Source organism: Electrona antarctica (assembly GCF_951216825.1).
Source record: "Electrona antarctica genome assembly, chromosome: 7".
Classification (NCBI taxonomy): Eukaryota; Metazoa; Chordata; class Actinopteri; order Myctophiformes; family Myctophidae; genus Electrona; species Electrona antarctica.
In genome coordinates this window covers 55,173,506-55,185,761 of record NC_136812.1, presented here as the reverse complement: position 1 = coordinate 55,185,761, position 12,256 = coordinate 55,173,506, and the positions used below count along the sequence as shown (strand labels likewise).

The 12,256-nt window shown below is 44.4% G+C and overlaps 1 protein-coding gene across 1 annotated transcript in view; it reads left to right on the top strand.

Moving 5' to 3' along the window:
- The first annotated feature begins 1,357 nt into the window (after positions 1-1,357).
- The window catches only part of LOC306926760 (uncharacterized protein), a 31,799-nt gene continuing 20,900 nt past the window's right edge, over positions 1,358-12,256 (top strand). The window contains exons 1-3 of the mRNA XM_079506176.1: positions 1,358-1,764; positions 3,245-3,322; positions 3,524-3,874. Of these exons, the coding sequence (XP_079362302.1) occupies positions 1,452-1,764; positions 3,245-3,322; positions 3,524-3,874 (742 nt within the window). The 5' untranslated portion in view covers positions 1,358-1,451. The remainder of the gene's footprint in view (positions 1,765-3,244; positions 3,323-3,523; positions 3,875-12,256) is intronic.

The window sequence follows — 12,256 nt, the reverse complement described above, 5'->3', positions numbered from 1 at the left end:
GCTATATCCAAGAGGAGAATTAGCAAGAGAGACCACTTTGCTTTACTTCCTGTATCTGCGTGAGGTGGGCGGTAACATTATTAGGAGACAGGAAGAATGTTGGAGTCTATTCATTTCCAATGGGAGAGTGAACGTGAACACAGCTTCTGAACCATTCCTTAACTCCATGGTCACTGCACTAAATACTGGACCCAATCATCACAAGGCACACAATATTTACAAAATATTCATAGTAAAATGGCTTCTTTTAGCGAGACAAATCAGGAGAAAATCGACTTTGTTAATGACATTTCTTTATCCCAGCAACAAACTCTCGCGAGATTTGAGATGAGTCCGGAAGCCTCTCTCTGTCCATCTGCAATTTCACGGACAACACATAGGGGGCTCTGGACCCATATTTAAGATGAGAATATGTGAATATGTGAATATTATAATGTGAAATGAATGGACATAAAACGATTAGAAATTATCCTTATGTGCCCAAATTAGAGCTGGCATACTTGGTTTGCATATTGAGACAGGCAGATATGTAGGCACGGTTGAGGAGAATAGATTATGTAGTCTGTGTGATCTAAAGGAAATTGAAAATGAAAAGCATTTAGTTTTTTATTGTCCATTCTACAACTCTATTAGGGAGAGACTTTTTAATGAGATAGATCCAAATCATGAATTTATATTGTTGGAGAAACTAAAACAACTATTTCAAAAGTACACCTTGTCAGTTGTTTTCAATGTACTTTGTTAAATGACTTGTCAGTGTTGTTGTCTTCTTCTTCTCTCGGGTTTCATGGCGGTTGGCAAACCTAAATGGTGTATTACCGCCACCTACTAGACTGAGTGTGGAATCAGTGTTGTTGTCAGGGGGGGGTGGGTGGAGGTCGGGGAGAAGCAAACCACGCCTACTATATTTAGGAGACCATTTGTAGGCTTTGTAGGCTTTTAGCCTCTAGTGGATCCAATGAAGAGGGCCCATCTTCATACATCGACCATCTTTGGCTATATGCAGCCAACACTTCCGTGTTCAGCTTCCTTTGTCTCAACTGCGCATGTTTCTTTCCTTCCAAAGCAACATGGCGTCGCCCGTACGGTCTTCGCCTCTCATCCTTCTTAGACTATCCTTGGTTTTGCACGGAGCCTTAGAGCAGAGTTACGACATTGAGGGGGCAGAAAACAGCCTGGGTCACGTGGTTCATGTATTCGCGCCAGCCCATAGACTCCAATGCATTCCGTTCGGTTTGTCCCTTTTCAATAGAAGTAGAAGATGTAGAAGAGCCTGGCCCCATGAAGTGAACGGAGTTGTCGTAACTCTGTCTTACTGATATGGCTCTGGGTTTCCAGTACGGGTGATGTTGTTGAACAAAGAGAAAGAGCTCGTCGTGTCTCTCGGTCATTGTTGATGTTTGTGTCTTTACACATTCTATATTCCAGTAGGAACAGAAAGCTTGGTGGAAATGTCTCATAAAGGAGGTCAAGCGAGTCAAATGGACTCTGTACGGCTGAAGATAAATGAACACATGACGTCGGTGGGAGAGGACATATTGTGTGTTTTGGACAAACAGCAGCAGAGTGGTGGTGCTGATGTTTGTTGTGTGAACTTTGTGAAGCTTGATGTCACAGTGTTTGTGTTGGAGCGTCTCAGTATGGTCGCACAGTTCATGTGCAGCCTCTTCCAGAGAGAGATGGAGACACTAGAAACTCTGCTGGAGAAACAAAACAAACTGCTGGACATTGATGTTGATATGGACATCGATCTACACACTGCAGGTATGTCTGTCTCACACACACACACACACACACACACACACACACACACACACACACACACACACAATGAAAATGGGGAACATATCTTGGGACGGGGTACAGCATTGTGTAAACACATTGTGTCGTTATATACATTATATACAGGATATGAAGCACTCACCGCTCGGGATTCGAGCATTCATCTTCTGAACTGAAAGACAGTGGAGAATTGTCGTCCCCACTGTATAAAAACATAAAAGCTACTGTTCCATTTTGACACGAAGACGACAAAAAAAACAATCTATCTATCCATCTATGAATAAACAACTCTTCAATGTATCTCTCTCTAGCTCTTAAGAACACAACCGTTCGGTCTCTCCTTTCTACCACAAAGAGAAAAACCCTGTCCCAACGCATCAGAATCGTGTCGTTGTCCCCCCCCCCCGTCTCCCCTCCTCCATTGACAAACCCTAGATTCACCCTAGATTCAAAGAACAGATTTGAATGTTGATCATGTGACCCAAAAGTCCCAAAGATATCGTAATGAATGCAATGTTGCATCGCTTGCGTAACCCTCTCCATTTGGCACTGCTTTACGCATGGTGCACGCGCAAATGTGCACACATATATCTACTGGAATCTGCGTTGTCGTCATGTCACGGTGGAGATACCGAAGGATAGCACAGCATATTTTATATACTTTTATATATATATATTATCATACGTCACAACCCTACATGTCCAGGACGTGGTCATTACATTCCACTAGCCAATGCCTGCTAGCTAAATACTGTAGCTTTTCGACTGGAGCTTGATGTAAAAAACGTCTCCCATGTGCAGCAGCCAAACTGAGACAGAGACGAGGAAAAATAACCAAAATATTACAATAAATGAAATGCGCGATCCCATCGCATTTTACGCACATTTGGACATGTGTGCATGTTTATGTCAACTTCAAATGGATTATATTTATGTGAAAAAGTGGTCAATTCTCTACAAATCAACGTTAGTTGACATCACCAAAGTCTCCTTGTTAAAACAAGACTGGCAGACTCAAGAGGGTTAATGACTTCCTTTAAACGAAAACGTGATGCGTCGAGTGTTGCATGAATAAAAATTAATCTTGATTTCATCCACCTGCACGTTCATCCAAACACACTAACAGCTATTGTTGAATACAGAACTACTCTGTTTTTAATCTCATTCAAGATAGACGGTGTATTACTAATTTTAAACTTAATCAGCATGCTAAAATATGTATACGTTAGAAATAAGCCACATAGCGGACTGTCTGACTCAATGTGTCACCCGTGTAGCAGAGCTACCGTCCCATCGCCTGAAGGAATTTGAGTCACATCCCTTCAGAACGTCAGATCATGTGATGCTCTGATTGGTTTAGAAACGTACAGCCTTCTATTTCAGACTCGAACTTCAAAATAAAACGACCAAAATATCCATTGCACCAGGTCTTTAAAGTCCTTATTCTATTCCTTCATTGCAGACCAGTGTGCAGAGTCCATTCTGAAGGTGAAGCGGTTTTGGAGTGTTAAACAGGAACCCGAAAACGACCTGGACATAAGTACGTTTTCATCTCTCTCTCTCTCTCTCTCTCTCTCTCTCTCTTTTTCTCTTATTTTGTTTCATTGTGAGGCTAATCCAAACTCCAAACTGGAATATGCTCCAATTATGTGTTGTTAAATTAAAATGTTTGCCGTAAATGCCTTTTTATGAATGAAAGAGACATTTAATGCGTTTCTCTCATTGTATATTTCCCCCCTAGACTTCCTTCCCCTCCCTGTGTGTAAAGAGGTTTGCCCTGAACACGAGGAGAGGAGCTCCAGTCTGGTCCAGGAGGAACCACAACCTCCACACATTAAAGAGAAACAGGAGGTGCTACTTCACAGACCAGAGGAGGCGATGACAGTACTAGCAGTGAAAAGTGAAGATGATGATGATGATGAAAACAGAGAGACGGAGGCTGTAGCCGGCAACTCAACTGAACACATGAAAACACAAGCTGACGTAGAGGACTGTGGAACATCACAACCAACCAGAGATGATCAGCTCCTCTCTCCACACTGTTCTGAATCTGACACTGAAGACAGTGATGACAGGGAGGAGACCAGGGAAGGTCAGTGGGTTGTAAACACACTGGATTCACACAAGACACAACATGTGGAAGAACAAACATTGTCTTCAAGCCACAAGTTTTAGTTGTACAGAGTGTGGCAAAATGTTTAGTCGCAAGGCAAGTCTGAAGAGGCACACAGTTGTTCATGCAGGGGGAAAGTCCTTTAGTTACTACATTTGTGCTAAAGGCTTTAGTCAAATGATTCATTTGAAATCACACATGAAGACTCATACAGGGGGAAAAGCCCTTTAGTTGCAAACTTTGTGGTAAAGGCTTTGGTCTGAAGAACCATCTGAAAACAAACATGATCACTCATACAGGGGGAAATCCCTTTGCTTGCAACGTTTGTGGTAAATGCTTTGGTCTAAACAGTACCTTGACAAAACACATGATGACTCATACAGGGGAAAAGCCATTTAGTTGTATAGTTTGTGGAAAAGGCTTTAGGGACAATGGTAATGTAAAAACACACATGAGGACTCATACAGGGAAAAAGCCCTGTAGTTTCCAACTTTGGTAAAGGCTTTTGTCTAAACAGTACTCTGAGAAAACACATGGGGACTCACACAAGGGAAAAAGCCCTTTAGGTTTTAGGCAAAGTGGTGCTGTAAAAATCACATGAGGACTCATACAGGGGAAAAGTAATTTAGTTCCAAACGTTGTGGTAAAGGCTTTGGTCTAAACCGTACTCTGACAAAACACAAGGGAAAAGGCCCTTTAGTTGTACAGTTTGTGGAAAAGGTTTTAGGCAAAGTGGTGATGTAAAGATACAAAAATCCTGTTAGTTGCAAAATAAAATTAAAGGCTTTGGTCAAAGTTCTACACTAAAAGCATACATGAGGACTCATACAGGGGATTAGCCCTTTATTTGTACAGTTTGTGGTAAAGGGTGTAGTCAAACACAATGTCTAAAACCATATGGTCTAATACAGGGAAAGCACTTTGCGTGTACAGTTTGTGGTAACGGCTTTGGTAAAACAGGGTATTATAAAACACAAGGTCTCATACAGCGGAAAAGTGCTTTGTTCAGATTGGCTTTGGTAAAGGCTTTGATAAAAAAGGGGATACCGGTATTATGAAACGCACAAGGTCTCATGCGGGGGAAAAGCACTTTGCTTGTACAGGTGGTTAAAGAATCTGTCTAAATAATATTTTGAAAACACATGAGGACTCATACAGGCAGACAAACCCTTTAGCTGCAGTTTGTGGCAAGTGCTTTGGTAAAAATCTGGGATGTCCCGATACACTTTTTTTGTATTTTCCGATCCCGATACCACAATTCCTGTGTTAACCGATACCAAATACTGATACCAGTGTTGTGATCTCGTGTTGTGTTTATAGCTATGTTACAAATCATAAGTCTAGGGGTAAATGAGTGGGTAACATACGAAGGGGGAGCAGACACCAGGATCAAAATACGAGTATTTATTATAATAAGTATATATATAATAAATCAAACAACGTATTATACAATAATGGCTCACCAAAACAAAAGATACAATAAAGAAAACACCTTTCCGAAGGGTGTGCGGAAACACATTTAACAAATAAACAATAAGGTAGATATTCAATAGTCAGCGGTGACACATTGGTGGTAGCGGATCGGGAGAAGGTCCTAGCGACGTTCCCCCCGAGCTGTCGGATGCAGACTGGCTATATAGAGCACGGCGCATTCCTGGCCAAGGAGTGCGCGCGACCGGCAGCCAATCAGGGAGTCAGGCGTTGATCAGACGCCTGGCTAGAGCCGGCCCCTCGTTGGTGTTACTACGAGGCAGAAAACAGCCAATCCAACCTGGAGTGGAATATAGAACACATATAATATAGAAAGCGCTTTCTATCCCCATATGTGTTCATAACAAGTCTACTGGATGTATAGCTATAGATATATATATATATATATATAAGAGATATCAAAGATAGGTCCAAACATATATATACAATATAACTATAACAATACCCCCAGTTACCTCATATAGATATATACATAATATTAACAATAAATATATATATCTATACTACATCATATTAAACAAAACTAATCATAACAAATCATAACACACACGTGACCGCAGTCCACGTGACACTCCCCCACCCAAAAATAAGTCATTCCCCCAAATGACTTCTTCACCAGGAGAAGTAAAAAAAAAAAAAAAAAAACCTAAATCCTGGACAATGTATCTGCCAAGAGGTTATCCAAACCCCTCTTGTGGCGGATTTCCACATTAAAATCCTGGAGCAACAATGACCATCTCATCAGTCTCTGGTTAGAGTTTTGCATCTGCATAAGAAAAACAAGAGGGTTATGGTCAGTGAACACAACCACAGGCAACGTGCTTGATCCCACATATACCTCAAAGTACTGCAAAGCAAGGAGCAACGCAAGCGCCTCCTTCTCTACAGTACTGTAGTTACCCTGCGCTGAATTACATTTTTTAGAATAATAGCAGACAGGATGGTCTATCCCTTCCTCGTCTTCCTGCAGGAGGGCAGCTCCGGCACCACACGCACTGGCATCGACTTCCAGCTTGAAGGGCCTGGCGAAGTTAGGAGCAGCCAGCACCGGTGTACTGCAAAGCAAAGCTTTACAGGACAGGAAAGCTTGTTGACATGCCGGCGACCAATTATACACCCTCTTCACACTAGTCAACGTAGTCAGTGGTGTGGCCACGGCAGCAAAGTTCTTACAGAACCCCCTATAGTAACCTGCCATGCCCAGAAAACGGCGGAGCTCACGCCTAGTTCTAGGTGCAGGATAATTAAGAATGGCTTCAATTTTTGCATTCAGGGCACGCACTTGCCCTTGACCAACCTGTTTACCGAGGTAGGTGACAGTCGCGCACCCAAATTCGCACTTCGATAGATTCAAAGTCAATTTAGCCTCAGCTAACCGCTCGAAAATTTGTCTTAACGTGTGGATGTGATCATCCCACGTATCATTAAATGCCACAATGTCATCCAGATATATTTCACAGTTGTCCACGCCGCTTAGTATTGTATTCATCATCCTCTGAAATGTCGCTGGCGCATTTCTCAAACCAAATGGCATTACGGTATATTGGTACAACGCGTCTGGTGTCACGAATGCGCTGATATCCGAGGCGCGCTCACTTAATGGAATTTGCCAGTATCCCTTTAACATATCCAGCTTTGTCACAAATTTAGCCGCCCCAACCTTGTCAACACAATCCAGCATAAGCGGCAGTGGATAACCATCCGCTTGTGTGATATTATTCACTTTCCGATAGTCAGTGCAAAAACGCTGACTCCCATCGGACTTGGGCACGAGCAGACACGGACTCGACCATGCACTGCTGCTTTGGACAGCCAGCCCGTTCTCAAGCAGATACTCAACCTCTTTCTTTAACAAAGCACGCTTTGTGGGATTAACCCGATAAGCGTGTTGTTTAATCGGAGGTTGGTCGCGGTTGGTCACCACAATATCATGAGAAAAGGCTGGAGTGCATGATGGTGTATCTGAAAACAGATCAGCATTACCAGTAATCAAAGAAATAATGTCTGCTCGCGCTAGCGGATCCAAATGCTCTAGGTATCCAGCCAAATCAGACAAAATTTAGGAATTCTGCAAACGTGACCCAGATGCATATTTAACACGCAGTCCGTCACTCTCGGGGGAATAGAGTGAGGGCGCTGCTTGAGATACAGAGCAGGCGACAACCGTGGGAACACTAGCCGTATCTGAGCCGTCACCACGAGTCAGATAGGGCTTAAGCATATTAATATGGCAAACCCTTGATTTGTTACGACGATCTGGCGTCGTAACCACATAATCCGTTTCACTTAACTTCTTCTCAATGGCATAAGGCCCAGTGAATTTGGCATGAAAGGCTGAGCCTTGCAGTGGGAGTAGCACCAACACCAGCTCACCCACTGCGAACTCTCGCTGCACAGCCTTCCTGTCAAATCTCTCTTTCATTTTCCCTTGGGCCTCCCGTAAGAAAAGACTAGCCAGCTCTCTGGCTTTGTGCAAGCGCTCGCGAAACGCCGAAACGTAATCCAACATGTTAGTAATAGGCAAACTAGCCTTGGCCAACAATCCCTCTCTGAACGCGCGCTGCGGCCCGCAAACCGTATGGCCAAACACTAACTCGGCAGGGCTAAAGCCCAACGACTCTTGCACACATTCTCTTATTGCCAGCATGAGAAATGGCAAGCCCTCGTCCCACGACCGTGCTGTTTCGTGACAGTACTTCTTCATCATTGCCTTAAGAGTCTGATGAAAACGCTCGAGCGCGCCTTGAGATTCAGGGTGGTACGCGCTCGACTGTCTGTGCTCAACTCCCAGCACAGAGACAACTTGCGCAAAAATCTTCGACATGAAATTAGAGCCACGATCGCTCTGGAGATACCGACAAAACCCGAACGTAGAAAAAAAGTTAGTGAGCGCTTTAATAACACATTTCACTTTCAATGTGCGCAGAGGAAATGCCTCCACGTAGCGTGTCGCTATGCACATGACAGTCAGAATGTACTCGTTACCAGATTTTGTTTTCGGCAACGGTCCAACACAATCGATCATTATATGCTCAAATGGCTCTCCTACAGCAGGTATTGGTTTCAATGCCGCAGGCGGAATCATTTGGTTTGGCTTGCCCGCCATCTGACACACATGACAGGTACGGCAGAACTCCACCACAAATGATTTCAACCCAGGCCAATAGAAGTACTGAAGGATACGCTCAAACGTTTTCCGAATTCCCAAATGACCAGCGATGTTGTCATGAGCCAAACTGAGGATCTGGGAACGAAAACCCTTTGGCACAACGATTTGGCTTACGACATTCCACCCTAGATCCCCAACAGCGACAGGGAACCATCTACGCACCAGAAGACCGTCCTCTAGCCTGTATGCGCTGGGCGCAGCAGCATTCTTGTTTTCAGCCGCTTCCCAACACATAGCAAGCGAGGGGTCGCCTTTCTGTGCGTTTACAAACGTGCCCCTGTCGACGTTGAAATCAAAGTCAGCCTTTACCGGCAGAAAACTTTGTCTAGCCTTCTTCTGCTGTCTGCGTGAGGCACCACCCGCCGGCGGCGTCTCGGCACACAACAACGTGTCACTCAACGTAACTATGTCACCAAATTTTCTCGCTTGTGCCCGCGTCACCACACAAGCAGGAAAGACAGTGGCAGGCTCTGCACGCACACAGGCAGCTACAGGCTTTTCAACCACCTCGAGTGAAGGAAACACTTTCTCCCCGGCGATATCATTCCCCAGAATTAACATCACGCCCTCGATCGGTAAACTTTTCCGTAGGCCGATTTGCACAAAGCCAGATACCAAGGGAGAACGTAAATGGATCTTATGCAATGGCGTTCGGGAGGATTGCATCTCAACTCCCAACACCAATACATCAGCTCCACAAAACGATTTCTCCGAGAAAGGCAGTGTGCTCTGTAAAACGAGGGATTGAGAGGCACCCGTGTCGCGTAAAATTGTGACAGGTACCCGTCCCTCTTCCCCGTCTGACAGACACACTGATCCTTCCAACATGAAAGGCCCAAAACACGCTTCTGTCTCCTCCCTGACAGTCACTACTGTCTGGGGAGCAGACCGAGGCACAGAACGTACAAAAGCTACACCTTTTGATTTCCTTGAATTCACAACACATTCCTTTTGTTGACGGGGCGGCGCCTTTGGACACCGTGAAACCAAATGGCCTACTTCATGGCAGTAGAAACATGCACGGTTATCTGACGCTCCACCAGCGCCCCTCGGTGGACTGTTCGCCTTTGAACCCTTGTCCCCGTGCATCTTCTTTCTGTCAAAAAGACCACCCGACTCACGGCGCCCAGACGTACCGCCCGCTCGGTGTGTTAGCTCAAACTCATCAGCCCTAACAGCTGCTTTAGCCACTGATTCAAGTTTTTGTTCTTCGAGATACACAACAATACGTTCTGGTATACATGATTTGAACTCTTCCAACAAAATGAGCTCACTGAGCTGCTCGAAAGTTTGTACATTGCTCGCTTTACACCACCGGTAAAATAGCATGGCCTTCCCACGGCCGAACTCCACATAAGTTTGAGTAGCAGACTTCTCAGCGAATCTAAATTTCTGCCGATAATGCTCCGGCACTTTCTCGAATCCACTAAGAATAGCAGCCTTCACCACATCATAATCCAAGCTCTCATCAACTGATAGCGCACCACAAACATCCTGGGCTCTCCCTGTCAATTTACATTGGAGTAATAGACTCCAAAACTCTTTTGGCCAATTAACTACTTTAGCAATCCTCTCAAAAGCAGCGAAATAATTGTCCAACTCACCTTCCTTAAACGCAGGCACCAGGGCTATCTGTCTGCTCACATCAAACGATGACACATCTCTGGAACTCGGGCTGAACACACCACCTTGCCGATGCTGCTGCTGGGAGGCGGGCGCCACTGTGGACCCCCCTTCGAAGTAGACCTGTCCATCCGGGCGGGCACGATTGAATAGTCTCTGCTGTTCTAGCTTGCACTCCTCGCTACTTAAGCGAAGTCTTTCAATCTCCCGTTGCAACTCTAGTTCCCGGAGGCGCAGAGTCCCCTCTCCCCCGTTAGGACTCCCCCAACATTAGCATCATGCCCTCGCCTCTGGGCCTGAGCCCCCGTGGGCTCGCGGCTGGTGTGTTGCCCTAGGTCTTGAACATGAACTTGAGACGGAGCCGCCTTGGGCTCATCATCATCCGACCCATTGAGGGCCTCGTCTTCACTGACATTAGCCTCTGTCATAGTGAGGTCCTCCACTGTCTCATCGCGTGCACTCATCTCAATGATACCACGCTTAGTCAACTCCTTCACTACAGCAGCAAACACTTTATCCTTCTTTCTGGTGCGTTGCGGGAAAGGAACGTGATATATTTTTGCCAAGGCCCACAACTGCCAATAATCACACTGTTCTAACTCACTAAGCTTCAGGATATCCGTACAAGCACTATCAGAATCAGATGCCATAACATTGCGACGAAGTCTTATACTCAAACCAACGCGAAAGCGAGCAATACACTTACCATCGGCCGCAGCCTCCACCGACCCGCACAGGTCTGCTACCAAAAACAATAGTAGCCAGCCAAACCACATAACCAACTGAAAAGAAAAAAACCTTTGAATTGTTATTTAAAGACCGGACGAGCCCCCATTTATGTTACAAATCATAAGTCTAGGGGTAAATGAGTGGGTAACATACGAAGGGGGAGCAGACACCAGGATCAAAATACGAGTATTTATTATAATAAGTATATATATAATAAATCAAACAACGTATTATACAATAATGGCTCACCAAAACAAAAGATACAATAAAGAAAACACCTTTCCGAAGGGTGTGCGGAAACGCATTTAACAAATAAACAATAAGGTAGATATTCAATAGTCAGCGGTGACACATTGGTGGTAGCGGATCGGGAGAAGGTCCTAGCGACGTTCCCCCCGAGCTGTCGGATGCAGACTGGCTATATAGAGCACGGCGCATTCCTGGCCAAGGAGTGCGCGCGACCGGCAGCCAATCAGGGAGTCAGGCGTTGATCAGACGCCTGGCTAGAGCCGGCCCCTCGTTGGTGTTACTACGAGGCAGAAAACAGCCAATCCAACCTGGAGTGGAATATAGAACACATATAATATAGAAAGCGCTTTCTATCCCCATATGTGTTCATAACAAGTCTACTGGATGTATAGCTATAGATATATATATATAATAAGAGATATCAAAGATAGGTCCAAACATATATATACAATATAACTATAACAATACCCCCAGTTACCTCATATAGATATATACATAATATTAACAATAAATATATATATCTATACTACATCATATTAAACAAAACTAATCATAACAAATCATAACACACACGTGACCGCAGTCCACGTGACAAGCTATCTAGCTATATATCTCGTGTTGTGTTTATAGCAGACTCCTCACTCAAATGTGCACTTGCAGTTTGGGCAACTCCAAAGCAAACTCCACATGCCCCAACATTGTATTTACTTGCCATAGTGTTATCCCTTACCCCTGTGTCGGATCGGTGGTTCGACTGGCATATTCGCCAATACCGATATGACCCGATATGACAAATAAGGGCCGATACTGATACTTTTCCGATACCAATATCGGGACATCTCTAGTCAAAATGCACATGTGAAGATAATGACAAAATAACAAGAAATAAATGCCTGTTTCAAATAAGCAATCCGAGTTGACACCTGATATCACACACAGACAAAAGTAAAATAATTGCATTTAATCCAGGATGACAATGACAAGTCAGATACTAAAGCAGAGAAATCATGTCATCTGAAAATCAACATGACTGAATAAAGTCTCTGTTGATCATTATATGATAACCAAATATATAAATAAACTAGAACTGCACTCTGTCG